Below are 27,549 nucleotides of genomic sequence, written 5' to 3' on the forward strand. Positions count from 1 at the left end.
TGGGGCGAGAAGATGAAGAAGGAAAGAATTTCGAGACCAAAGATGAGCCCTTTTATAGAGCCATTTGAAAGTTGGCCAAGGTCGCTGACACAATAGAAGATATCTGATCCCATTGTACTGGCGTTATTGCGAGCATCGTCATATCTTTTGAGATCCGTGGGATGATCACCAGCAACCAGTCGTTCTTTAACCCTGATAGGGCCGGGAAGATGAGATCAAGTGGCATCTCATGTCCACCTAATAAAGCCACGGCAGCTTGGCGTCTGCGCTGAATAGCCTCTTGGCGATCAGTTTTGCTCTTTGTCGCAGTTGCGTAATATATCTGGTTCTTACTGGTTAATCTTTCTATGAGCCTTTGAGTTTTTTTCGGGGCAATAAACTTACAATCGGGCGGTTCCAGGTGATATCTTCATCAGATTCCGTGGGCTATCTTTAGCTTGACCAACCCCGTGCCGCCGAACGGGTTAGTATCCAACTGCCTCATATAACTAGGTATCTAACATTTACTGCATATCTAAGACGCTAATCAGGTAATAATGGCACTCACCCATACAGGTAATAATCCCGATATACAGGTGTAAACCATCCATCTTCTCGATTATATAAAGAAGCTACAGATATGAATATCTTTATCGACACGTAATCATGTGTCGTAAGAGCGCCGCAAATACTAGTTGTCACGTTGGAGCCTGAGTATGCTAGTGATAAACTATCCAGGTTGGTTAGTAGATGATCTTGTTTACCCCCGACTGGGACTCCACGCCCTATCCATTCTAAGTAGTTAAAGGCGAGGGTCCACACGGCTTGTAGGTTGCGGGTATATCTGAAACTAGTTATATCAACCTTGGAAAGTTTCCCAGATCTGCATGCAATAATTTTGACCAACTCCGCGAGTGGGCCTCGGGGTTGGACTAGCCGTGGGTTATGTCACCTTCTCTTTATTGCTATTAAATCCGAATTGAACTACGACTCTAAACTTCACGGTCTAGACACCTTGGTAGATTCTAGATGAGTAGAGGGATTTTCACAGTACACCTACTTTCGATACGTCTTTTCAAACCCCTTTACTCGAATCATTTGGCTCTTTAGCCAATACAGATCCATGAACAGGAATGAGCCAGTGGATAATATGAGATTAATTGAATCATTTCAATTCTATACCTTCACATGAGGAGTCTAGATTGCTCAACCATCTATAATACACAGCACAGTGCATATCTGAGGAACACTTATTGAAGGTACTCATTAGGCATGTACAGGGGCATGGAGTCCTCCCAAATTGTGTCTGTGACAATATGCTTGTCGGTTCCGTCGTAGTTCATGACCATGATCTGACCGTATGGCTGGAAGGTGTTGTCGTAGAGGGCGCTCTCATCCTTGAAACCGTACATTCCAGTAGACCACATAATACGACCATCCTGAGACCAAACAGCACTGAAAAAGAGTCAGTAACAAAGCTTTGATAAAGTTGCAAAAAAATAAAGGGAACTTACTGTGCATCATTGGCCAGACTGTCGGTGACCTGGGTTAAATCGGAACCATCGGGGCGAATGGTATAGATATCAAAACGATCGGCATACCAACGGGCTCCATAAGACTCCGTCCAGTTGTTATTACGTGTAAAGACAATCCTCTCACCATCAGGTGACCAACCAGGAGTGTTATCCCAACCATGAGTCAACTTGGTCGTCTCATCAGTGGTAAAGTTATACATCTGGATTCCCTGAGGGGCGCCAGACTCAATATTCCACAGACGGTACACCATTGCTGTTCCATCAGGAGACCACGAAGGAAATCCGGCGTTGTTTTCCCAATCAGTCAAATTGGTATGGGAGCTACCATTGGCTGCAACACGGTAGATAGCTCCAGTATCGGTGGAGCGAGTTACAAACCAGGCACCGAATCCCACAACGAGTTCGTCGCCGTCTGGGCTGAAAGAAGGCTGGAAGGCACCGGAGTTACCTTCTACCAACCACTCAACTTCTGTGCTATTATCGAAGGAATAGATGTCGTAAGAGTCGAGCGAGTCAATCAGATCGGTGTACTTGGTCGATGAAGTCACAAGTGAGCTGTTTGCACCTCCCAGTACCTTTTGAGTGATACCAAGTGTGTTGGAAGCAACATTGTGCATGGGGAAGACATCCATATACCTAGTGAACAGTCAGAAATCATTAAATCATATCAGATTGTGACTGGCTTCATACCGATAATCCCATTCGCTATCGAAGCTCCACAGTTGAAGATCACCGGCCTGCTGGTCCCAGTTGAGTACATTATAGACAATTTTGGAACCATCGGGAGACCAGGATGGCTCTCGAAGACCCGTCAAGTTGAAGGACTTATGCGTCCTATCAGGGCAACTGTAGCTAATTCCCTCTGAGGTGCCAGCCTTAATCAAATAACCGATTTTGGTTGAATTGCCGATATAGTGCTGGCCAACCTTGAGGTTATCGTCGGAGACATGCTTGATGATATTCTTGCCCGAGGCAACATCAACACTGTAGATCTGAGAGGGAACCAACAATTGTTCTGTAGAAACACCGTGCGCATAATATGTGTTCTCCCTTGTCATGTTGTTGTAGATAAGGCGCTTGCCATCCGGTGACCATTGGGGTGTACCCAAAGCAAAGCCATGCTGATGAAGAATCTTGCGGAATCCTGAACCATCTGGGCGAACGATATAGATTCCAAGATTCTGGGTATGTTCCCAACCGACTCTAAGAGAATTGATCAGCGAACTTGAATGTAACACTTCTATGTGAAAGAAGAGAAAATAAAAAGCAGAACGACTTACCCTTCACTATGGCCGGTCCAGTCGTTATCTCTATCAGAACTGAACGCAAGCCACTTGCCATCGGGGGACCATGAAGGACGGTAGTGACCAGTAGGCCAAGTGTTGTCCGCACGGTTTGCCGGGGTATCGGTAAGATTGCGAGCGACGCCTGTGCGAAGATCTTTGACCCAAATATTCATCGTATAATTTCCATGTGTGGAAACATATGCCAGAGTGTTTCCATCCGGCGACAGTGTGCCAGCATCCTCCACACTGTCAGTATCTATCAGGGTTTCTAAGCCAGTTCCATCGGGATGCACACGGTATAGGTCTGACTGGCCTGCTCCGCGTCGTTCACCGGTGAATACGATCCATTTTCCATCTTGTGACCAAGTAGGATGGTAATCGAATGCCCCAGTTTGGTTACCCATTAATTGAGTTGCATTGGTGCCATCTGCGTTAGAAATCCAAAGCTGTGATCCTGAGGGACCGATACGGTTCACTGTTGGAGATAAGTAATTATCCTTTGAATCAGGCTGTGCGATGATTGAAAATCGATGTCCTCGACTTACTGTAGAAAACGCCTTTCTTCCCAACAGCAGGCGTTGCAGATGGGATAGATGCCGAAGAGCTCACCGATGCAGCATCTCGCGCTACATTGATGTGAGGGTTCTTTTCGTTGTCGGCATCCAAGCCTAGATTCCGAGCATATGGGCAACCCGCCAACGCAGGAGCGATGACGAGACCGACGACAGAAGCAATGCTGAGACGCATTCTGGCTGTCTATGGCGATCAAATAAAGAGCCCAAGTAGTTGTAGGGTCAAAAAAAAGTTATAATTGCTGATAATGAACGACGCAAGGTACCATTTGCAGGTTTTATAATAGTTTCTTTCTTCTGCGCTTACGTTTTGAAGACTCCGTTCATATGTCCGAGATTGACCATCGAACAAATAGCCTATCAGATTATTGCCGACACCTAGACAACGTGTTTTCGAATGGAGCTAAAGACTTTTTGGATGGGTCGTGCCCATCTGCCAAGGCAACGCAATAGATCAACATTCGTGGTTTCCGATATGGACTTCTCGGACTTTCCGCGCCAACCGAAGGCCTCTAACTACGTTCGTTATCTTAAAAAGAAATGACAGTTTGACTTGTGGGGTTATAAATGGCTATTCTGTTCTCCCAGGAGAACCACTACGGCTGGAGTCAGGACCATTTCTAACATCATGCCATTCCGGCCTGAAGGATAGGTGCAAGTATGTACCGCGAGGGAAGAAGTTATACCCAGGATACTATTTCCCAAACTTTGATTTAGCAAGTATGTCCAATCAAAAGAGAATCGAACCTTGCAATTGCGGAGTAAGAAGAATGAGAACGATTGCGGCTGGTTACATGTATATGGATATCTGCAATCAGGTAGTGGCCACTTCCCGAGCCAAGGAGGTGCGTACGTTTCAAATCCAGAACTGCACTCCTAGGTAATAAATCGAAGATTAACTTGGTCGTATCTTCTCCTAAAAGGCTAATTGGCAGAACAAGTCGAGACTGAAAAGTTCGAGAATCAAATAGTGGTCCATTTCGCAGAAAAAACCGGGTTCTGCTCGGCTTTAGTTGCCAGTTACGGGGCGTGGGTGGGCCCTTGCAGATTTCCAGAAGCTCGGGCTTTACGGGGTCGAGAGGATCTGCAAGGCCAAGGGTGGGCACAGGGTGAAATAGTGTAAACGCCCCTTGTCCAGGGCCCCGTTTTTTTCTTAACGGCGGATTAACGCGGAGTCTCCGTGAGTTGAGTCCCATGCTATGAAGTGGAGTGTAGGTAATTGTGGATTCGGCAGATGAAGCCTCCTCGTCATAACCTATTCAAGTTATTACTTAAAATCACACCCCACAGAGATTAAGTCGGAGTATCGATACCATGATGTACGAGCCTAAGAATAAAGAAAGCAAAGAAGCATATGAAGATCAGGAAAAAGTAACTATATTTTCAGCGTCAACCTTGGAAGAGCCATTTTGTGTATTTATATAGATAAAAATAAGAAATGAAAGACCAAGGGGCTCAATCACATCATGGGGAGAGAAAAATTATTCTAGAAACATGTATCGCCCCGCACCCAAAAGTGAAGTAGATTCTAATGTCAAACCAATCTCCAACCCACGGAGGTCGGGCACAATAATGAGCCACGAGAAGCTCAATTACCAGGCAGGCAAGGTAGAAGTCCACTTGTGCAGAAACTGGATACGCTTGCTGTTTGTGGTCAGGGGACCCATTTCCCACTGGTCTCCCAGCCACATAGTCTCTGGCTCCTTCTTGGAGGCCTTCCATTGAGGCTGGCCATCACCGTTGGGGTTACCATTGCGAATAAAGTTGGCCCAATAGTTTGCCATCTTGGTCTCAATAGCGTAATCCTCTTCCGACCATGTCACATTTGAGTATGAGCTGTACGGCAAGTTGTTGAAGCTGCATTCTCATCAGTTGCTGTCGATGAAGAGTATTGTAGGTGAGAAATAACTTACGTATACCAAAGCTCACTGCCGTGGTAAGCACCCCCTGACTTTTGTTCGGCACTACAACATATTTAGTCAACAAGTACATATAAATTTTCCTTCTAGGGCAGTACAGGCTCAACTTACGGCCAATGGTTGAAGTAGTAGGTGTAGACTGATGCATTGGCGCCGCCAGCAGCCCAGTCAAGACCCCAGCGCCAAGTTCCAACACGGGACAGGTCTCTCCAAAACTCCTTGCCGCTTTCCGCGGCCTGGGATCTGTTTTGACCTGGGTAGAGGGAGAAGAATTCGTCGGAAAGATCACCGAAAAGGTTGCTGAAGAGATCGTGGTATCTTGAGGCAGAGTAGGTGAGGGTTGGAGTCGCACCAGACTCATCGGCGTTGTTTCCGGTCAAGATGGGGATGTTGGCATGGGAGTTGTTACGCAAAGCTTCAGAGTAGGTGTCGGGAAAGACGTAGCCATCGATGTTGGGACGCCACATAGGCGGTTCCATAAATGCAGCAGTGAAGTTTTCGAAGGGGGTTCCCTCCCAGATAGTGTCGGAAAGTCCATCGTATTCAAGAAGGCTATCCATAGATACATTCCGGAGCTCAGCAATGGATTTGACTCCCATGGTCTTCAGGAATCTGACTATATGAAAAAGAAACTTTAGTATTGCAGCTTTATTTTTGCCCTTGTTTTTTTTCACTCTTTTTTTCACGTACCTCCTTGTGCTTCAGCGGCCTTCTTGGTGCGGTATGAAGTAGCCACCGTACCAGTCATTGGATCATGGGGACCGCGTGCACCGCTCTCCGCAATAACACCAGCTGCAAGACCCTCAGCCAGGGGGCTCCACATAGCATCGAGAGCACTAGCCGAGCCAGCGGACTGTCCACCAACGGTGATTTGATCAGGGTCACCACCAAACTTGGCAATATTCTCGTTGACCCAGTGCAGAGCAGCCTGCTGATCCAAGATACCATAGTTACCCGAACTATTTTCGCCTGATTCAGCACTCAACTCAGGATGCGCCAGGTATCCAAAGGGTCCGAGACGGTAGTTGATTGTGACCACAATGATGTCTTTTTGCGCGAAACCGGTTCCATCGTAAGTCTTGACATCACCAGAGCCACCTGTGAAACGACCACCGTAGATCCAGAAAAGCACGGGAAGTTTTTTGGAGGACATATCGGTTTGGTTCTTGTACGCCGGTGTCCAGATGTTCATGTATAGACAATCTTCGCTGGTTGTGTTCTTGCCACTAGAGAAGATCCCCGCGTCGCTGATTGTTTGGGCACATTGTGGGCCGAATTCAGTGGCATTCAACTTCCCCCAGTAGCTTGGGCCAGATACTTGGGTCCAGCGGTTTGCACCGGTGGGCGGCTGAGCATATGGAATTCCTTTGTAAACGAAAGCTTTGTCGCCTCCACGGAAAGGGGAGAGACCGCCGTGAATGGTTCCATAGTGAGTATGGATGACCGGGGGGCTCAGGTCAGAAGCGAGTGATGAGCCGCAAGCTGCCACAACGGCAAGTGCGGAGGCCAGCTTCATGATGGATGGGAAGAAAGAAAAGCCCCGATAAGAGAATACAGAATGAACGAATGAATTGGGAAACGAAAGGACAATTCAGAAAAGAATGGATGCTGCGGTCTCATGCTGGCGGCGCCGCATTTTAAAAGTCAGTGAATCGATAGTTGCTTTACGCGGCCACTGATCTCCGATCTTCCCTCCAAACTTCCTCATCCGAAGGGAATCTCGTCTTGTGGCACGGCAAGTGTTCGAGACTTGAAACAAAGTTCGGATGTAAATGTGGGTCTTTTGTCGATCTCCGACTTCCAAGTTCAGGGGGCGGGAGAGGCGTAAGCCATGACGCCGTTACCGGAGTTTCAATTGAGAATTTTCAGTTCGTTCATCGGAAAGTAGGATATCACTGATAATGGAAGTGACGACAAGAGGGTGGGGAGGAGGAGCCCACGACGCGGCATTACACACGTTTTTTCCATGATCTAATCGGGCGGGAAAAACTTGAATTCCACTAACAGCTATTGGATCTTGAAAACACCTAAAACACCTGTCATCGGGGATGCTGATTCTCAACAACTTGAATAGAGAAAGGAAAATTGGTAGCGCGGTTATGTGAAGCCACACCTCCCTCAACTTAGTACTCATACATTTGACGCATACGAAGAAACCGCAAAAAGCCTTTGCCCTTTTGGATTCTGAGCATTCAGAACGCTCTCTGAACATTTATAACGCCTGGTCATACAATGAAATAGATCATGAGTAAGACCGAAATTAGGGGTTTTGGATTCGGATCACGTTGAAAAGTTTTTACCCCGAGGCAGATGGCTATGCTGAGTCGTCGAAGGATCAGATGCCTCCAGGGTATGCAGCGCGAATGGCTCAAATGCCAGTGACTGCCTGCCTGCCAGACGGCAGCTTGGAATGTGGTACTTTCTGCGTATGAGCCTCTCAGCAATACAGCACCTCTACAGCCGTAAAGTGGTTTCATGCGGTTATTTCACTAGTTCTTGGATTATTGATTCAAGTTCCAATAATTGGGTTCTTGTGCTTTCTCAAGTATGATACATCTCTCTGCTCACTTATCCTCGTAATTGTGAATGTGTTATGGAGATTTCGGACAAGAGCACATATTTGGCCAACGAATATTACAACTAGGGAGGCAAACACATCGAGAATTGAACATTCACATATTCTCGCATTACAATGCAAACTGTCATATCCAATGAAGTAAAAAAGTTAAGTAAAAGTAAAATTACAGCAACAGCAACTCACCAGTAGCTGCACCACCAGCCATTTGAGGCTGGTATACCTGCTGTGAGTTCTGCGTCACGACATATTGATTTGGCGCGCCGCTACCAATGACATCTCCATCATCACGTCCTCCAAGATTCATATGCGCCATCTGCTGCGACCCAGCACCGTTAAAGTAAGAGTCTGCAGCATGAATAGCGGCAGAGTTGGGACTTAAGCCTCCTGCAGACGGAGGAGTGGCGCTAACTGGGAAATTAGGAGGCGGAGGGGCATTAATAGGGCTGATTGGGTTGCCGGTAGTAGTAATGGTAGCGAGACCGCTATTGCTTGTTGATGCGGGGGCAAGGCTGGCAGTCGGAGGGTTATATTCGAGCATGCTAGCTGTGCCATCTTCGACGCGGGGTCTCTGGAGGGCCGGGCTAGGTTGTAGGCGGCGTGCTCGGGCTGCGCGGAAGACTTGGTGGATAGGCTTGAGGTAGACAGTGGCTAGTGTTCCCACGTTCAGACACAGTTCTTCCAATGTGCGCGGGTCGAGTTTCTCGCTCTCGGCTGTGATAGGTGGCTTTTGGCCCATGACGACCTGTTTGGCGGTTGCGGGGTCGGTAGAAAGCAAGCGCCAGTACATGTAACCACGATCTCGGAGATCTGGATCGTCTGTCTCTTCTGTGCACCATTTAAGTACCTGGGGAACCAGTTGTTGACCCTTAGTAGGCCGCTGGATGAAGAGTTTGACGGTGGCAGTAAGCAGAGCCAGCTGTACCTCTACTGTTTCGTCATGGAATGTGGCCAAATAGTCTTGCAAGAGGCCGTCGGAGTTTTCAATTCGGTCTGCATACTGGCCAATGATCCAGATGACAGCGGCCTTAGCCTCCGGCTCGTCAAGGTCATCAATATTGCTAATCACTTGTCCAATGATGGCCTCGTACTGGTTAGGGTATTTGCGGAAAATATTGCGAATAACAACTGTAGCCTCCTGGACGATGTAAGGAATTTTGGCATCGACGAGTTCCAGCAGTGTGTCGATACATTGACGTGCAGCTGACTCGATCTTAATTGCGAGCTTTCCAATGGCGCGAACCGCCTTGCGTACGAAATGCACATCAATTTCAGTGGCGTATCTAGAATATAATCAGAAAATAGCGAGAAGCGAGCCACAGGCAGAAGAACTTACTCTCTCAACTCCGCCAGAACCACAGAGATATTATCCTTGGTAGTCAACATGAACATCAATTCCAGCTTCGTAACCTTGACGTAAATCGGGTCATTGTAATTGCAGAAGAATACACGAATGTCATTTCGGAGGACTTCTGGCCTCTTCTGGAGAATTAAAATGGCATTTCGCAATGCCAGGTACTGAATCTCAGGTGGTTTGGCGAGGAGGGTGACAAGTGGGGGTGACATTTTCTTGCTTAATGAGGTGATGTGCTTTTCATCGGAGATGTAGTTCATTAAATAGAGAAGCACACGGCAAGATGTCAGGACAACTGCAGAGTTTTGGTGGGATAACCGTGGAGTAATTCGCTCTGCCAGCAGAAGCGCCTCGGCAGTATCCTGAGGGACATAAGACATCAAAGCCTCGAGGATATAGGTCTGACACCATCTGGAGTGTTTGTTAGCATTCTCATCATATAGGATACAATGGCAGCGGGTATTCATACTCTGAGCAGTCCGACAGAATAGACACCAGTTTTGAAGCACTAGTATAGTCGATGGTCAAGGAGATAGATTCACTACGACCCCAGATATCCGTCAATGAAGCCAGAACGCTAGAAACGACAGTCGGGTTCTCGTCTTTCAACATCCGATTCAACCGATCAATCAAATCTGAGTTTTCAACCATCTTTTTGTCATGCTCGTATAATTTGGCGACACAGAAAGCGGCAGTTTTGCGGACATAAGGATCGTTGTCCTGCATGAGGCGTTTAAGGGGTTGGAAGGTGGCCTCGACGAATTCGCGGACATGGACGTATGAAATGGTTCGGAGAGCGAGTGCTCGAACAAGAGGGTTATTGTCTCCCATATCCTATGGTGGCTGGTCAGCAAATCATCCTGCGCGCAACCAGTATCCAAGTACAGAAGATGCCATACATCAACCAGAGTAGGTAGGGCCTTTAATGCGACCTCGGGCTTGATCCTCGAATAGTTCACCAAGAATAAGAAGCACCTATTACGTATCAGCAAAGCGTCATCATAGGAGACATTCCGAGCGGCCTTCCGTGAGCCAGGCGTAGACTCACATCTTTTTAATCTCCAAACTCGGCAGATTCATGCACTCAATCACATCGGGAAACAGTGCAACCATATCATTATTGCTCATAGTCATATTTGCGACAATTTTCTTGAGGGCGATCTTTTTGGCGGAGTAGTTCTTGTCCTTCTTGCCGCCGCTTTGGAGCTCAGTTCGCAGCTCAGCGACCTTGCCCTGTGTAGTACGAGGGAAGAGTGAGTAATGTGGTACATTCATAGGATATGCGAGAAACATTAGGGCGTAATAAAAGAGCAAAGTGATAACAAAAATGGGCATAGACACGAATTCTGTAAAAAATAGCGATGCGACGATCTTCCTGCTTATCGCTAAAGGCGCAAGATGCATTCACCAGTGGTGCGCGGGGAAGAGGGGAATAGGCTCTGGGACTTTTGGGCGGGAGATCAGACGATAAGACACGGCACATACCCTAGCGAATAGCTTCGCATCTCCTCCGGAACTCATGGTTATGGTATGGACGAATCGCGAGGGGTTCTTAGCGCGGTTCCTTCACTTCGGTGTTTTAGGCGGATCTAGCAGCCGTGCATTCAATCACATGCGACAATTGAACAGGCGATATTCGAGTATCAAGGAATTAATTGTAGAGGGAGGATCGAGAGTAAATCGAGGATTTTATCGACGTCAGATAGTAGCTGGCCGAAATAGGGAATGGATCGAGGTGAGATTGACCTGTAGGTGTAGAGAACAGGCGTTGAAGAAAGGACGGCGAATCCGGAACTTTTTTCACTGCATTGTAACCTGTTCAAAATAGTAGGTACTGAATGATCAATGATTGAGCATGATCAAAAAGAAAAGACCGCTTGAATTGAGAAGGAAGAGGTTAAAGTTGGTGGTGTGGAAAAGGTGAGAAGTTCAGGAGAGAATAGGAGTGGGATTCAAGGCGGAGTGGGAGAAGCTGCGGAGAGAGCAACCTCCTACCTCTCATCCAGAACCCCCCGTCATCACCTTCCCACTTTTTGACCTGGTCTTTCCACCACCACAACCGGGGCCATCAAGGTATCATCACATAATGTCGTCTGCGCTTCCTCCTCCGCCTCCTCCACAATGGGTGGTCGCACTAAACTCTCCTATGCCGCGTCCCACCAAAGCCGCCAACAGCATTCCGGATCCACCAGGCTTCTCCAGCAATCGCGGAGGTAAACAGGTAAGAGGACCCTTTCCCCACTATATATCGAAATAGGTTCTGACAAAATTTTCAGCAGAAGCAACAGCAGAAGCAACCGATCGAGAAGAAGCCCGAAGAAACCGACGCCCTGAAGCTTAAGAAGGCTTGGGAAATCGCCATCGCGCCCTCCAAGCAAATCCCCATGAACGCGATTATGATGTACATGTCCGGCAACAGTCTCCAGATTTTCAGTATTATGATGGTTTTCATGTTATTCAAGGGCCCCATTCAGGGCTTGATTGGCACCAATGCGGTGTTCGCGAAATTCGAGACCCCGACCACTCGTGGGCGTTTGCTCGGTGTGAAGGCTGTTTATGTGCTTGTACAATTGGGACTGCTGGCTCTGGGAATTTGGAAAGTTAATGCGATGGGATTACTGCCGTAAGTTGCACCGATTTTGGTCTTATCATTTTTACAGCAAGCACTAATATTTCTCTAGAACAACGAGATCGGACTGGCTAGCATGGGAATCAGAACGACAGCCTCTGAAGCGGGCCCACTTTGCCTTTAAATGATCTTATCCAGATAACAGGGTGTCTTTTGTAGTATAAAGCAATTTTGCATTGACAGAACTTTGTATTCATCATCAATGAAGTCCTCAAATATTAAGTGCATATTACAGACTTCATTTCAAGACGGAAGAGGAGATAGGCATTATCTAACATAAATCATTCGATCGTAACTCCATTAAACATACAAGTGATGATCTACAAGAGCAATCTTAACCATTCTTGACGGTTTCTTGAGATATCTCATGGCTGGGCTCAGCTCCAAGAGCCCTGGTGGATTCCTTCAAACGGCGCTCCTCTCGCCATTGCGGACCTTTGGAAATGACCACCAGAAGCAGCGGTGCTGTGCACAACATCACAAGAGCAACAAATGTAAAGCACCAGCCACGGCCCATGGCTGATAACATGAGATCGATAACAGCTGTAGCACCAGCTCCAAGTAGACACCGACCGAAATTATTCGCAGCGGTAGCTTTGGCGGCTTGGGTGGGATATAAATCGACCAGAAGCGTGCTGACAGTATTAAAAGACCCAGTCAGAGAAAGACCCATAATGAACAGAATGGTAGTTGGGGCAGCAAGATGAACACCATAATCCAAGCACCATCCGAAGGCTATAATGCTCAGGCTTCCAATTGTTAACAATGGGAACGCGATTTCGAGACGTGCTTTCTCGATAGGAAACTTTTGCAGATCGACGAAGCGATTCTTCACTAATGGGAAGTCCAATCGCTTTGCGAGGCGGCGATAGTTAAAGTCTAGGAATTTGCCATTCAGTATCGATGCAATGGTAGCCCCGAGACCAAATGGAATATAGCATAAACCAATCTGAAGATCATCAAGTCCATACAACTCATTATAGATTGATGGAATTGTCGCGCTAACATCATAGAAGCCTGCAAACAGAATCGCATTGCAGAGCAAAATGATACTAGTATCCTTTTGAAAGACAATAGCAAGGGTCTGAAACGGATTTGGAAAGCCAAGCTTCTGCTTTTTCAAAGTCGTCGAAGATCCTTCTTCCTCCTCTCCAGCTTTGCGAGATTTAAGGTAGCTAATCAAGGACATGTTCCATTTCTGAGGAAGTATCGATCCATCACCGACCACACCACGAGCAGTCTCAGGAAAGAAGACCAAGAAGGGAACCATGAAGGCCCCAGAAAAAATCACGAGAAACCAGAAAATCGCCCTCCATCCCAGATACTGAGCTAACAGACCTCCAATGACAGGACCGACGGAGGGACCTAAGAGCGAACCTGCTGTAACAAACCCCATGTATGAGCCTCTTTCGGCTACAGTTGCGACATCAGAGACAACGCCGGAGGAGAGAGCAATAGTGGTGCTGCTTCCGGCACTTTGTAAACAGCGAAGAACGAATAATGCAGCATAGCTATCTTGTAAAGCCAAGCCGATATTGGCGGCCGTATAAAGTGTGAAGCATACAACGTATGCTGGTCTCCTGCCGGCCTTGTCGGCGAAATCTCCGATGAACATTGGAGATAAGCCTTGGAAGATCTGCTCAGTTCGGCGTGTTAGCTCAGTCGCCGAGGGTATAAAATGTAGGCATGGGAAAGCTTCTATGTTTATTTTTTATCTCAAGCTGGATGTACTAACCATGTAACTCGTGAGCGTAAGATTAATCAATGAATTAGACACATTCAAGTCTTTAGCAAGGGTATTCAACGCTGGGAAGTAGATCTGTGAAGAAACCGGGGAGAAGAACCCCGCCCAGGATGCCATGAACACAATAAATCTCTTCTGGCTCCTTGTAAAGACCGAGTAGTCGACATCAGCGACTTGCACTGGGTGATTCCCCACATTCTGATCTTGAGATTTCTCCAGATCAATCGGGGTAGTAGAATTTTCCATGGCCACTTAAAGGCCAAATCTCGGGTGAAAGGCAGTAAGTATCCCTAAGAGGTGTTAAAGAGGAACAAACATAGATCTTAGAAGTAAATGCTCAACGAACCCTGAATGGACCCAGTCAGAATTTCTGCATGATGAGACCAAGCTAAGCTACCTAGAGTCACTTGCCGCCAAAAAATTACGAATTGCAGTATATTCGAGAGGCAAGTGTGGAGCCCAAAGTCGTGCTTGTGCCGAGTTGCCGACTGTTCTGACAAGCGAAAAGCGGGTCTTGCAAGGTTACCCCCGCTTAACTCCTGCAGAGTCCCTACAAAAGTATGTATGGATCTAATCTTTTATTGAGTTCTTCAATGTGCTGCAAATGGAAATTTATGTCTAACCAGTCTATTGTAGATTCTATTAACGACATAAAGCATACCCAGATCTATGAAGCATTCATCACCTCCTCAATCTTAGCCTGACTTCTCTTCTCCGCTCCCACAAACGCCTCCAAGGCTTCAGCAAGTCGTCTTTTGGTTTCAGGATCCGCCTCATTGGCTTTGTCCAAGATAGCACCGTTATCCGCCAAATAATCAATATCAGCACCCGCCAATTTCCCATCCCAATTGCTGGTAAGCGGGTCCACTCCTAGAACCTTTTGCAGTCGAGCAGGAGCTGGCGGTGCATCCAAATAGGGATGAGGCAGCTTGGTTAATCCTCCTCCAGGTTGCCGAGAGGCATCATACTTAAGCTCTGAGAGTTCCTGGAGGACTTGACGGGGAATTGTTGCTGAGTGGCAACCAATTTCCCCAGATGCCATGACCTCTTGTGCTGATAGAAATCTAGTATCCAATCAGTTATTCTGCTATCAAAGATCTTAAGGTTCATCAAATATTTGACATACCCAGCTTGCTTGATAAAAGGTTGCTCTTTGCCCGTCTCTTTGTAGAGGCGCTTGTATGTTTCCAGAATTTGGATGAATCGAGATGAAAATGGATGAAGAAGGGCTGGATCAGCGGACTTGGGCCAGTGTGTCTGGTCGAGATGGGCGAGAATCTCTACAAAAGGCTCGTCGTTAGTATCAAGTCCAGAATGCCTTTCCGGTGGGCCATGATGACTTACCATTGTAGTAAGGGCTAATGTACAAGCAGCTAGCTTGGCTTGCTGCAATAGCTTGGTGAACACTGAAAACTGCAGTTCCAAGGGTACGGATTTCATCCTTGAGGAGGATTGGGCATGCGCTCAAGGCAGGACCAGTGGCTGGGATCTTGATGCAGAGACGATCCTTGGATATACCCACACTCTCGAATTCGCGTGCGTATGCCCGAGCGTGCTCCACTGTCTTATCAGTGTCGTAGGCGTATGATGGGAGAGTCTGAAGAAGGACTCGACCCTTAATGTTGTCAATGTTTGCTTTGCACATCAGGACCGCCTAATATACTGATGTTAGTATATCAATGAAGTGAAATAGGTCGGAGCATAAATAGCAATACCATGCGTGTATAAATCGCCAGCCAGCCACGATCTTTGTATTCCTTCGCAACATCTTTGAGGAGAGCTTCGTTGTCGGGGTGGCACATCCGATCATGTACAATGAACTGGTTGCTAGTCATATCATGTGGTATGACAGGAAGGAGGCTCAATGTGAAAGCTGGGTCCATGTAGTCGAGGTCAACGTTGACTATATTCAATTGGAAGTCAGCGATACAAATTCTATCTTGTCGGGTAGTATTAGAGTAGCTCACGCTGTGTTGACACAACATCGAGCCATGTCTGAGTGTTGGCGCTTCCCATGATCTTCAAGTTGCCAGGAATCAAATTGAACGGTAAAGTGGTATTAAGGTAGATGGATATGTGAGGACTTGGATCCTAGATAGAGTAACAAAGATTCGCAGTGTCAATCCAGCAATACTGTGTTTATTGAATTGAAGTACAGCTGAGCAGATGACTTTTATGAAGAAATGATGCGAATTAGAGGGGCAAGTTGGGGAAGTCACCCCGCAATCTCAGGTCGAACCCCGTCGAACCCCAATCCTTGGTGGAGTAGCGGAGTGTTGCCAAAATCAGCTATCCGCAATGCGGAAAATGCCCCAATTCTAGTAACTATCCCGCTATCTAATTGATATTCACCTAGCAAACTTATACTACATTTTATCAGACTACTTCAGATACCAGCTGAATTTAATCTTAGAGTTTCTCAAAAGGAGAAAAAATAGAAGGCTAGCAGATGAGTTTCATCGGCATTGGCTCTCAACTGGGTATGCGCAGATCTTTGACATACTTCATGATGGCAGGTTGACATGATCAACAGTCGACGTACAGGTATGCTGAAAGAGTGACATCAATACATAGAATACGAACCCCCAAAGACTTTTCGTTTAAAAAGGTACGATGAAGAATCTAGAGCCAAAAATGGATCAGCGCCAAGAATGCATCCGCGGCCATTTTCGTGCCTTTCACTTACCGCATTAGGATAAAACGTGAAAGTCTTAGATCTATCGGATTTATAGTCTCTTGGCGAGGGTTTTCATATATGAGAAATTGGATTTGTAAGATGAAGGGGTATGGCTATGACGCCTTAAAACCGATAGACCCGGGTGAAAAAACAGAAGGATTAGTGCCAATCCTTGAGAACGAGGGGTTCCAGCAGCACGATTCGGAGATAGTGGACTTTGACATCAATTAGAATGGCAAGCTACATCAAGTATTTACAAATAAGACTCTGTCCCATCTGTTGTCGTCTCTCTTTCTACTTGTCTTTGTACGCCAAGATACCTTTCAAATAATCTTGTCACTTACATTGTTCTTTCGGGATACTCTCTCAATCAGCTAGAATGCCTCGTATTTGGCTCATCACCGGCTGTTCATCAGGCTTTGGTCGACATTTAGCCATCAAAGCAGCCCAGAAGAAGGACATCGTTGTAGCCACCTCCCGCGATCCCTCAACTAGCCGATCTAGCACCATTGGGCGTTATCGCAAAGAAAATTGATGTGACAGCCAACGATACAGAAATCAAGACAATAATCGACGATGTGCTGTCCACGGCTCGGCCAATCGACATCCTTGTGAACAACGCAGGTTATATCTTAGAAAAAGCAGTGGAGGAGGTTAGGTTTGTAACTCCAACGCGAAGATCTGTCTCATTGGAATGCCCTGATACTAATCGATACAGTCACCAAGAAATCGTCGACCAGTTCGACGTGAACGTCTTCTCGCAGATCCGTGTCCTCCAAGCAGTTCTACCCTCCATGCGCGCCCGAACATCAGGGCTAGTCGCCAATCTAGGATCCTTTGGAGGCTGGAGTGGAGTTCCCGCCGCTGGACTGTACTGCGTCATTAAAGCTGCTATTGCTCTTTATACCGAGACCCTGCGGAGCGAAATGAGTCCTTTTAACATCGAGGTTACCTGTATTGAACCTGGCCATTTCCGAACCAATTTCCTCACTGGAAACCACAAAGTCACTGCTAAGAAACGGATTCCCGAGCTGGACTGCGCCATTCAATCTTCCCGTGATGTCTTTTCTGCCTATAGTCTACACCAGCCTGGTGATCCGGTCAAGGGTGCTCAGGTTCTTTTTGAAGATCTTACCAAGACTGGACCTTGTGGAGGGACGGAGTATTCCTGGAAGATTGGCTCTAGGTAGAGACTCATTGACTATTATTAGGGACAGCGTTACGCAAGAGTAAGATATGCTTGATAGTTGGAAAGAGATTGTAGGTTCTACAGACTGCGATGATGTCAATGTATGATTCGAATATTATGTATGATCGGGAAGTTGGAAAATCATTGATTTTATACTATGTAGAGACATGCCAATTCACATCTGAGTCACCATCATGATGATCATGATGATGCCTATCACTGCAGTGCATGTGCTTTGACAGGTAGGTAGAATATCTAGTGTAAATATTGATCTTGATGCCACCCGTCCACGGGTCCTGATGTAAACGTTTCTTCTCAGAAAATTTCCGTCAAATGGTAGTGCTAGTAGATCATGGAAGGCTTCAATGAATATATCCATGGATCCTCCGAGTGCAGGGCTGCCCATTCGCGTACTAGTAGTACTATTTGACAATGAAACTAAAATTTCAAGCTAGGAGTGTCGAGTCCACATCCATAAGTGCCACTTGCGTGTTCATGTTTGACACGAGAAGATATACATTCAAGTTTTGAAAGATATTGAAGATGTGTAAGATGAAGTGAACTATATACACTTGCATCATTCACCCCGCGATTTTCCTCTAATTAAACAATTCTGCCACTCCGATCCGCCCACGCTGACCAATCGCGCCACTCCCGATCTGACAAACCCGATATCTGTAATCGGATGGGACGATGCAATCAAATAACTACTAATCAACCTTCAACATCTTCTTGCCACCTATCCCCCAAAGAGCAAGAGAAACACACACAAAACCTCCAGACATGACTCGACCACTCTGGTCATCCGCTCCAGCTCGCCGACTCTCCCAACAACCCTGCCGATTCCTCTCTTCTCGGCCTGCGGCACGACTCTCTACATTCTCCGTCGGCGAAGTCACTCCTCTCCGGAAAACAACCCTCGCCTCTACACCGCGATATGAACGATCTATTTCACAGTCCTTGATTACGAACTCTCACTTGCGTGCGCCTATTGCTTCATTTTCGTCTTCGTCGGTGAGACAGGCTACCAAGGTAGTACAGAACCCGCGCGCGGGAGAAGATGGGGAAACATTGATGGTTGAGATCTCTCCTCGTGCTGTTGAGGTAGGTTGATAATGCGCTTATGGTGTTTCCCTCGACTTGTTTTGCGTGACTTTGCGGTCGTATTCTTCTGTTTTGTTATGGATGAGAAAGTTTTGGCGCGGGTTAGTCCAGTTCAATGCTCTAGCTGGTACATACGACCACAGGGTGTGGAGAACAGGGCTTCCCGTCCGCTCAGCCGTACTTAAGCCACACGCCGGTCAGTTAGTAGTATGGTGGGTGACCACATGCGAATCCTGACTGTTGTATGTTTCTACTTTTGATCCTTTTTTTTTTGGTTTCCTGCCTTTATTCTCATGGATTTTATTTTGAACGACTCTAACCATATACTAGCGTCTTCGTGAAATCACCGACCCAACATCTTCACCTTCCGCCATTAAAGAAGAAAACCCCTACCATCATCTCCGTATCACTGTTACCAGTGGCGGTTGTCACGGTTTCCAATACATGATGTCTCTCGAATCAGCGTCCAAGGTTGACGCGGAGGAAGACACGATTTTCGAAGGCGAGGCAGAGGGCGCAGCAGCCGAGTCTGCCGGAGAAGCCAAAGTCGTTATGGACGAACCCTCTTTGGAGCTTCTCTCTGGAAGTACAGTTGATTATACGACCGAGCTGATTGGAAGCCAGTTTAAGATCGTTGATAACCCACGGGCAACAAGTAACTGTGGGTGTGGAACGAGTTTCGATGTGAATGGTTGATCATGATCAATCAAGCTTAGATTCCCCGCAGTATAGTATTGGGAAGAGGAAAAATTGTATTGTAATTACTTTGCGTGTACACATATGGCATTTCGTGGCGGCTAGATAGATTAATTTGCATGTTATACCCTCCTCTCTTGATATTTGTGGACTACTTGTAAATATGGTGGGGTTGATTACTTGGCTTCATTGGTATTTTTGAAGTATAACAAGATTACGCTACGTGAGGAAAAGTAGGCAATATCGATCTATGCATTTCATCAAGTCTTCATTTTATTTTATTTTACTACCTCACTCCGTACACTCTCGTGGAGGACGAAGCAGGATAGAGAACCGGGGCAAATATGAGAAATCTTACGCCCTCCTGAACCGTCGCAGAAGCCCGACTTGATTTTGAATCCATAGGGACTCCATGGAACCAAGAGACCAGGAATCAAACACAAAAAAGATCACAGGAAATATGAGTAAAAAAAAAGGAGAAGGATGGAAAAATAAGAAAGCGGATAGCAATCAGGGCAATGAGGACAATATAAAAGATGAGAAAAACAAGGGGGGGCGGGATAATAATATGAAAGAAAAAATCATCTCGAGTCATGTCCGTTCTTTCTTGCATGTAAAAAATTCCATTCTTCACTTTTTTTGCAACCCCACACAGAACCAGCGTCGCACGACGTCTATTTTGGATGTACTATATGCATGTGCATATATATGTGACTCAGTGCACTTAATACACGCGGGCAAGGTTACGGAGGTACCAGTCCACCAGGCGACGGCCAGCCTTAGTCTCACTGACGTGAATCAGGTCCTTCTCAAGAGCGTAGTCAAGGTCATTGGCGACGACAGAGTCACCCTCCAACAGGCTACCTTCAACCCAGCGAATCTGGCGGCTACGCTGCTTGTTGACAAGCAACCAGGAGCGCAGCTGCTCAGGCTGAACCTCAAGGAAGCCAGCCAGCTTCTTAAGGTCCATGGTGGTGTAGAGCTTGAGGTAGGAGCGGATAGTAGGGTTGAAGATGGTGTTCTTGACCTCATCCATGAAGATGGAAGTGTGATGGTCGACGGGGTCGACGTTGTAGGCAGGGTTCTCGAAGTCAGGAGGAGTAGGGCTGATGAACTTGGGGCAAGAGGAGCGGAACAGCTCCTCGAAGACGGGCAGGGCCTCGGGGCCGCCACGCTGCATACGGTGGAACTGCTCACTGTACTTCTCACGGACAGCGGAGTGGATGGTATCATCCAGACGAGTGGGGTGGAGAGCCACACAGATAGCGATCAGAGCGTACATCTGGTCGTTCTTCTTGGCAATGGCGTCGTAGTTGTTGCCGCCCTTCTGGAAGTTCTTTGTGCGGGAAACGTAGACCAGGATGTGGCTGAACATGCGGATGGCGTCGGCGTAACGGCGCTGCATCATGTAGGAGAAACCCACGTAGTAGTAGGTGGTGAAGTGAGCGGCCATTACACGGGCGAACATGGCCTTCTTGTTCATCTCGATGTCATCGAGGGTTTTCAGGGCCAAGCTGAAGTCACCGAGCAGGCAGTGAACGCGCAGCAGACCGATGATGGAGAAGTAGCCCAGCATCTTGTAGAGGGGGCGGGAGCCGTATTCGCCGGCGAAAGCGACGGGGTCCTCACCACGCTTGATGGCGGCGAGCTGCTCGTTGATCTGAGAGCGTTGAATGAGCGAGTAGAGCACGTTCAGAACGGAGTAGCAGCCCCATGTGTTGGGGTTCTCACGGAGCAATTGAGCCTCCTCCTCGTTGGATCCGGTGCGAGCGACACGGTTGCGGTAGCGGCAGAACGACTCGAATTGGTAGATAAACTCGTCAATGACATCCCAGGCCCAGTAGTACTAGATAAAATGGAAAGAAAGCGATGGTCAGCAAGGGATTCTTGATTATTCACAATATCACTTCCTCGATCTTCAATTTCTTTGTTTGATCATCAGAGGTCGGAGGAGCCTCATTGAACACCTACCGAAGGGACTTCCAAATCAACGGGACCCTCCGAGTTGAGGATGTAGTGGAAAAGACTGCAGTAGTTATCGTAGCTGGCGAACTTGGTCTCCAGAGTAGCCTGGTATTCCAGCGGGGTAGCAGCGGCGGCCAGCTGAGCCTGGAGGTCCTGAGCTTGTGAACCACCCAGAGAATTTGAGCGATCCAGCTCGCTCATGCTATCATCGAAGTTGACCTGTTCACGGTAATCGTTGACCAGGGCTTCCTCCTCAACATCGGATTCATCGTTCAGGTTGGGGCGCGCATTGGCGCGGTCTTCGTATGACATTGTGGGAGAGTTGTGAGAGACCGGTAGGAATTGCGAGTGGAGAGAAAGATGACAGGAGAATGTCTCTAGTCCAAGATGCCGAGATGCCGGCAAAGATCGGAAAGGGAGGGTTGAAGGTGTGGGGGTGCACGTCCGTCGTCGGCGTGTGGGATTTACTACCAGAAGTTGAATTTTGAGGGTTTTCGCTTCGGTGTTTGTGCTTATCTTATCTGCGCATAACAGATGTGGGTGACTAAGCAGCATATTTTTGTGCACGGGTCAATCACATTTGCAGAGGGCCGACTCCAGGGCTTTCATTAGACCATTTCAACTCCATGGACTATTCCAAACGTACGACTCCCACGCAAAGGCCTTTTTCCAAGTTGCTAAAAAGGCAGCCACCGTTCATTTCAAGTCCTATTTTCTTACATTTTTCAACCAGAGTGACCAAACACTTAGGACCCGTCGACGTTGATGTTGAAGCCCTAATGTAGAATGATTGTGTTTTATTTAATCGCGGTAAACTTAACAATAACAAGCATTGGAATGGTAGTCTAGTATAACGAAGGGAACAAACATATCCTTTAGAGCAAAAAAGAAGCAGTGAAATAGAAATTACTTAGAGACAGATTGATCTCTGTTGGGACTATACTGGACATGATAGATGGTTCACATAGTAAGGGTCTAAGAATAGGGATCGGGGGGTGGCGCTCTTCCTTTTCTTGGGCTATAAGCGACCCTCAACCAACGACAAGATTTATGAGGTAAGTTCACCCCGTCAGGTGCTTTCCAGTCAGGCCGAATTGCGATTGGTGTTGCGTTGGTTTGGGTTTGCGTACCCACTTCCAAGATTGATTGATTGATTGATTGCTACCGGAAATTTATTCCGCATGAGTGACAATATCATCAAACACCCACCTGGCAGTTTCTCCCATTCGCTTGATCCTGAGGAAGGAGCAAATAAAGCCCAATCCCAAGTTTCTGCCGTTCTTCAGTCCCTTCGAGGGTCCAAATTTGGTTTCACGAATGGTCTATTGGTGATATGGGACAGGAACTATTGAGAGAAGGGTATCTACTACGGACACTCTTACCTTCTACCCCCAGTCCCCTAGACACAACACAACACAACACGACTTGGTCAAGACCATGCTGTTGGAAGGCCTATCAACAAGAGAGCTTTTTGATCAGACGGCCTCCCTCGTACCGGAACCGATCCAGCCCCCTTTTGAATTTTTGTATGGAAGTCTTCCGTTTTCGAGAAACCCTTGTTTTGTCACGAGTCTCCAACGTCGTCGCGCTTTCATCGGCACCTCCTTGCACCCCTTCTCTTATCTCTTACCGGCCGTCCGGACTGCCATTCTGATACCATTCAAGTGGAATTATGGGCCTCAAATGATCCACATCTCTTGGTTTCACGTCAGGAGATGACAAAGACGCCATTCAGAGATCGGAATCATCAAGAATTGCGATCGCCTCAACAGGGAGTCTCGCAGTACCGTGTTGAGCCAAGGACAGGATGATGTTGATTGAGTCTGCAATTGATTTGAACCGTTTTCTCAGGCTCATAGCAAGATGACAGAGCTCAATGAACGCATGCCTTGCTTCATTGGAATCGTCAAGCTGATAGACGAGAGCGTGGAGGGCCGATTGAACAACGCCAACCAGCTGGCTGGGGATCTGCCCAAGTGCATAGGAAACGCGATAAAGATGAAGACATTGTGTCAATTCCTTGGTGTGCTCACGCCAACCCTGCCGCAATTGGAGGGCCATTGATTCCCCGTCGTCACGTTCAATCAGCGCCTCGTAAAGATTGATGATCATATGGAGAGCATGAATACTAGAAGTGGCATGATCAATAAGAGATTCTGGATAATATGGCTCGCGACTGGAGTTCTGGGAAGAAGTGTCATGCTTACCGGAGAACTAAAAGCTGTGGAGTTGGCTCTTTGCCAATTTGGGTCAAATCGGGCCAATTGCTTAGCCACTGCAGAAGGTGGGCAAATGGTCCTTTAGCTACACCTAGTAGGGATAAAAAGTCTTCACGCAGATAATCCTCGTCTAGCAGGTCACAAATATGGATCATAATTTCGTTCAACCTTACCTGGGCCTCCCTGACCTGAGGAAGCCGTGCTGCCCGTGTAGGCGAGACCACTTGGTTTGCCCGTGGGTATGCAATCCACTCACAATCAAAATTGCCTGCATATTCAACTCCATGTGTGGGTTGTAATATATTGGGTTCTCTTTGGAGCTTCATCGAAATTTGTCTGATTGTAGGTTAATGGCATTCTTTGCTTTGGTTAACGGAGAATACGTCACTCACGTATCCAGGTTAAATATCCCCCATTCAGTGATTGTGCGAACGCTTTCCATATCCTGTGACAAGGGCGTTTCACGACGCTGAACGTTTCGCCGTTTGAGATGCTTGAACAGTCCCAAATCTCGTGCCATTTGGACTGCCGTTCCTAATGTCTGCCAACTCATATTGGCCCTACCCTGATAAGACAACCTATTCAATATTTCGTCTCAGTTCGAATTCAAACTACACAAATTCAACAGTCGATAAGCTTACACAGAGGACATAATAAGCAAAGCCTGCACAGTAGCTAAGCGTGGTTCCCCATCTTCAGCACGTAGCAGCCGCTCCGCTTCTGCGAAAAAGTTTTGACCACGCGAGAATGGGTTGCCGTTATCAGAGAGCACGACTGGGCGATCCGAGTATGTCTGTTTCAATTTGTTAGAAACAAGTCGACTGATGTTGGGAGGGCCTTCGTACACTTGCGACAGAGAGAATGCTATTGACCAGGATTGGCGAGCAAAATTCGGAGTTGAGCACTCCCTGTCTCATGTGGTCGAGAAATATTCCTTGGTCAAAAAATTGTGCACATGGATAATCCCATGTAAAATATAGTGAAATGAGATGAGAGACAAGATCGTCATCACCAGTGACCTCGGTCCACGGCCTAGCTGGCACCTCGAGCAAGGGAACGTCACAGAGACGATCCAAGGTGACTCGTGCATATGGGTCGAATGCAAGTTTCGAGGAGCTAATGGGCTTGTCATGTTCAGACCAGCTAGATGCCGAGTCGAGATCTGAAGGTCTCCGGTTTTCGATTTCAGTCTGTCCTATCAACTGCCCCTCCAGTTTTGAATCCGCGTCTTCTGCTAATGATAGACTCGCTGCTGAGAGTATATTTGAATCCGTGAATCGAGTAACCGGACAGTCAACTGCCTGAGCGAGATCACGCAGGGGTCCATTTCTCTTGACTAAGTCCACCAATTTTTCAACCTTATCGGAATGCGCCCCGCGGATTGTCGAAAGCAGAGAGTCGAGTAGATCTTTATAATCTCTCAACTCTTGAATTGTGCGCTTCACGGCGACTTTGCGTCTCAGATCTCGGCTTGGGTCAAAATGACACTCATTTTCAGCACCGGCGCTAATACAGGCTTTGCAGGGGGGAGGGGCTCCGGAACACTAGCAGAATGAAAGCGACAAGTTAGTCCAAATCTTCTTAATATGAGATCTTCTCCTTTCAATAGGCTACGCGTGACTTACCTTCCTCTTTGCTGCCTTGCAGGCTAGACAGGCCGTGGAGTTCTTTTTGGGCTTGCCTACAGCCGCCATTGCCTGTTGCGCAAATGTACGGGGTGGTCCTGGGGCCAATGTAGGGAAGGCTTTCGAAGCGTCGTGATGGTTCATTTCATGGTATACCAAATGATTGATCCTCGGGTCAAACTTCTGTACCGTCTGTTCCAGAAACGTTGGCTCAAGAGATACCACTCGGTCCGGTATAACGCTATAAGCTGTGGACAACGACGGTCAGCTGGTTATCTCGTCAACCACCAGTGTAATGATGGAATGGAGGGCACTAACAATATCACTTCACGCATGCGTATCCAGCTTATCAACATCTAAACTAAGAAAACTTGATTCAGAGCATTCTCGATTCCATCAAAACGGTTGAGGCTCCAGGGAACATCCGAGGCTACAGGTATTGACGACGGCTCGCTTTCTTCGTTTACTCAACAATATGTGGGAAGAGAAGAGAGGCGAAGGATTATAATAGGGAATGATATTTGCGGGGCGCCGATTGATTCCACCTGCAGGCGACTAAGGAAAACCGAACCTAGTCGAAGGGGCACGCGTTTTGCAAACACACCAGGGTCGGCGGCTGTGTGACAGCCAGGGTGGCCCAGTGGGCAAATGGCCCAAGATCGCAAAAAACGATGATTGGAGGACGGAAGGATCTGGCGGCGTGCCAATCTTTTGTGCCGCTATGGCATACAAATCAAGACAGGGGTCATAATGTCTTCCATGAAGACAAGGCTAGACCAGAGTCTGGTTCAGCGAGATATTTGCGACTGGAGCTAATGCGTGAAAGTGACCGCTATCGCCCAAGAAGGAAACAGTTGAATTACCGTCTCAAAACAAGGGCGTGGCGATCCTTGAAATGTTGGAGAACAAGAAAAAAATTACAAAAAAGAAATGGGAAAAAATGGAGAATACAAAGAGAATTTGAGCCTTCGCGTGCGAGAAGACAGCCCATTCCGTCAATTTGCCCCGTGATGGTCGATCAATCTCGGTCCACTCAGACATGAAAATCTTCCCTCTTTGTCAGGGTCGAATCCGGATCTTGACACATGGAGAATAGACTGCGGATGCGTTGGAAGCCGGTTCGTTGGTTATATCATGATTATTATTAATATTTCCTTCTGTCAACTTGAACATACTGTACAGTAGACTTCGTAACTAGTTGACGCTCTTACATCACAGCGACCCACTCTGTTGCAGCGGAATCTAATCGACTATATGGCCCAATACTCCCAATACTCCAGAATTAGGTCCGAATGTCTTGAAGTCTCAATCAAGACTCGTGTCCTGGGAAACATACATACATATGTACGAAATGCTTGCTCTGGAATTCCATACGAGCATACATATGCACCACCTTCGAGCATTCGATTTTGTGGCGAAACCAATATGAACCATTGCGACGGTGTTGTATGAAATCTGAACCAGGCAACCTTTAGCGGTACTTCGTTGTATTATAGATCACTGTTGACGATACATCATTTGCTGGAGATGGAGAACTTCCAATTCTTTTTTTCAGCACCAGCTTTATTCATTCAAAATACCAGTGGTCAAATCTCTTCCGACGATGTTGACTGGCCGGAAGTGAACCGTCCAATCGGTTAGAACGCCGTGGGGCCATCTCCCTCGCTCACTCCGCGATTGCTAACATACCCGACCGTGCGGATCTGGATTGACCTGGAATGACCGGGAAATGATTTGGATATGAAGTTGAAACCTATCTTAAAGCCACCTAAGCTTAGCATCCGATAACCTTATTACTGACTAGTAGGCGCCGCCCATGTGGGAATGAACAGTCGTGAGGCCATAAGAGACCATATATCGTTGGTCTTATAACCCGCGCAGGAGATGACGTTCACGAACTTATGTATACATACTTGCTTTGGTAGCTTTCCCGAGTGGATGGGCTTAACATCCATATTCCGCTCCCCGGGCTGACATGGACATCTTTGTTAGATGGCCATTGCCTACGATTACCTAAGATTCTGTCACCTGAATGGTACCGAGGTTTCGTATTAATCTTCTACTTAAAAGTTGTATTTCACAATATCTAAATGGAGTACATCCTACCGTTCTGGCTGTGATAGCGATTGACCACCTAATGCAGATAAGAATAGCCCCGCTATTTGTTCAATCGTAGGTAGGTGCCAAGCCAGGCCTACGTCCTGTGATAGGGTGCCTGTGTCTACCAGAATGGCAGAAGGGTGCAAAAACAACGAATAACAACGTTGAAGAAAAGGGAAGAAGAGAGAGAGAGAGCTATACTACGTATATGTAGAGAGCGCACTCCCGGACCAGTCATCTGATTAGTCTGTATCCAAGAGTGAGTCAAACCAAGCAAACGTCCAAACATATAAACATGCCCGCCGGCCGACCTCCTCTATGTAGCTATACATACTACATTACCCCCGCCTAAAATACGGGCAGTTCCTTGACCGCATCAAC

General features: G+C 47.2%; 11 protein-coding genes across 11 annotated transcripts; 3 read left to right on the forward strand and 8 right to left on the reverse strand.

The window, feature by feature from the left end:
• Positions 1–52: 52 nt before the first annotated feature.
• Positions 53–413, reverse strand: N7478_008180 (uncharacterized protein; the record flags this gene model as incomplete). The annotated part of the gene is made up of 2 exons (XM_056924394.1): positions 53–332; positions 385–413. 2 exons carry the CDS (start codon positions 411–413, stop codon positions 53–55), a joined length of 309 nt encoding a protein of 102 aa, XP_056777120.1.
• An 816-nt stretch (positions 414–1,229) lies between these two features.
• On the reverse strand, positions 1,230–3,547 carry N7478_008181 (tat pathway signal sequence domain-containing protein; the record flags this gene model as incomplete). The annotated part of the gene is made up of 5 exons (XM_056924395.1): positions 1,230–1,434; positions 1,494–2,150; positions 2,205–2,717; positions 2,795–3,275; positions 3,346–3,547. The coding sequence occupies 5 exons, from the start codon at positions 3,545–3,547 to the stop codon at positions 1,230–1,232; spliced, it is 2,058 nt and encodes a 685-aa protein (XP_056777121.1).
• Positions 3,548–4,964: 1,417 nt separating this feature from the next.
• Positions 4,965–6,807, reverse strand: N7478_008182 (carboxylesterase/lipase family protein; the record flags this gene model as incomplete). The annotated part of the gene is made up of 4 exons (XM_056924396.1): positions 4,965–5,229; positions 5,286–5,336; positions 5,403–5,907; positions 5,982–6,807. The coding sequence occupies 4 exons, from the start codon at positions 6,805–6,807 to the stop codon at positions 4,965–4,967; spliced, it is 1,647 nt and encodes a 548-aa protein (XP_056777122.1).
• Positions 6,808–8,032: 1,225 nt separating this feature from the next.
• Positions 8,033–10,513, reverse strand: N7478_008183 (putative AP-2 adaptor complex subunit beta; the record flags this gene model as incomplete). Its single annotated transcript, XM_056924397.1, has 5 exons — positions 8,033–9,149; positions 9,203–9,631; positions 9,690–10,054; positions 10,120–10,195; positions 10,269–10,513. 5 exons carry the CDS (start codon positions 10,511–10,513, stop codon positions 8,033–8,035), a joined length of 2,232 nt encoding a protein of 743 aa, XP_056777123.1.
• A 793-nt stretch (positions 10,514–11,306) lies between these two features.
• On the forward strand, positions 11,307–11,977 carry N7478_008184 (ER membrane protein complex subunit 4; the record flags this gene model as incomplete). The annotated part of the gene is made up of 3 exons (XM_056924398.1): positions 11,307–11,441; positions 11,497–11,843; positions 11,902–11,977. The coding sequence occupies 3 exons, from the start codon at positions 11,307–11,309 to the stop codon at positions 11,975–11,977; spliced, it is 558 nt and encodes a 185-aa protein (XP_056777124.1).
• Positions 11,978–12,183: 206 nt separating this feature from the next.
• On the reverse strand, positions 12,184–13,464 carry N7478_008185 (uncharacterized protein; the record flags this gene model as incomplete). The annotated part of the gene is made up of 1 exon (XM_056924399.1): positions 12,184–13,464. One exon carries the CDS (start codon positions 13,462–13,464, stop codon positions 12,184–12,186), a length of 1,281 nt encoding a protein of 426 aa, XP_056777125.1.
• A 796-nt stretch (positions 13,465–14,260) lies between these two features.
• Positions 14,261–15,609, reverse strand: N7478_008186 (uncharacterized protein; the record flags this gene model as incomplete). Its single annotated transcript, XM_056924400.1, has 5 exons — positions 14,261–14,657; positions 14,720–14,873; positions 14,938–15,247; positions 15,309–15,496; positions 15,561–15,609. 5 exons carry the CDS (start codon positions 15,607–15,609, stop codon positions 14,261–14,263), a joined length of 1,098 nt encoding a protein of 365 aa, XP_056777126.1.
• A 1,040-nt stretch (positions 15,610–16,649) lies between these two features.
• N7478_008187 (uncharacterized protein) lies at positions 16,650–17,460 on the forward strand (the record flags this gene model as incomplete). Its single annotated transcript, XM_056924401.1, has 3 exons — positions 16,650–16,736; positions 16,798–16,928; positions 16,989–17,460. 3 exons carry the CDS (start codon positions 16,650–16,652, stop codon positions 17,458–17,460), a joined length of 690 nt encoding a protein of 229 aa, XP_056777127.1.
• Positions 17,461–18,242: 782 nt separating this feature from the next.
• N7478_008188 (HesB/IscA family protein) lies at positions 18,243–19,259 on the forward strand (the record flags this gene model as incomplete). Its single annotated transcript, XM_056924402.1, has 2 exons — positions 18,243–18,563; positions 18,894–19,259. 2 exons carry the CDS (start codon positions 18,243–18,245, stop codon positions 19,257–19,259), a joined length of 687 nt encoding a protein of 228 aa, XP_056777128.1.
• A 724-nt stretch (positions 19,260–19,983) lies between these two features.
• Positions 19,984–21,536, reverse strand: N7478_008189 (putative eukaryotic translation initiation factor 3 subunit EifCl; the record flags this gene model as incomplete). The annotated part of the gene is made up of 2 exons (XM_056924403.1): positions 19,984–21,105; positions 21,231–21,536. The coding sequence occupies 2 exons, from the start codon at positions 21,534–21,536 to the stop codon at positions 19,984–19,986; spliced, it is 1,428 nt and encodes a 475-aa protein (XP_056777129.1).
• A 1,419-nt stretch (positions 21,537–22,955) lies between these two features.
• Positions 22,956–25,212, reverse strand: N7478_008190 (putative C6 transcription factor; the record flags this gene model as incomplete). Its single annotated transcript, XM_056924404.1, has 6 exons — positions 22,956–23,352; positions 23,432–23,779; positions 23,836–24,021; positions 24,085–24,236; positions 24,289–24,987; positions 25,069–25,212. 6 exons carry the CDS (start codon positions 25,210–25,212, stop codon positions 22,956–22,958), a joined length of 1,926 nt encoding a protein of 641 aa, XP_056777130.1.
• Positions 25,213–27,549: the final 2,337 nt, after the last annotated feature.

Source organism: Penicillium angulare (genome assembly GCF_028827245.1).
Source record: "Penicillium angulare strain IBT 27051 chromosome Unknown utg000005l_segment0_segment0, whole genome shotgun sequence".
Classification (NCBI taxonomy): domain Eukaryota; kingdom Fungi; phylum Ascomycota; class Eurotiomycetes; order Eurotiales; family Aspergillaceae; genus Penicillium; species Penicillium angulare.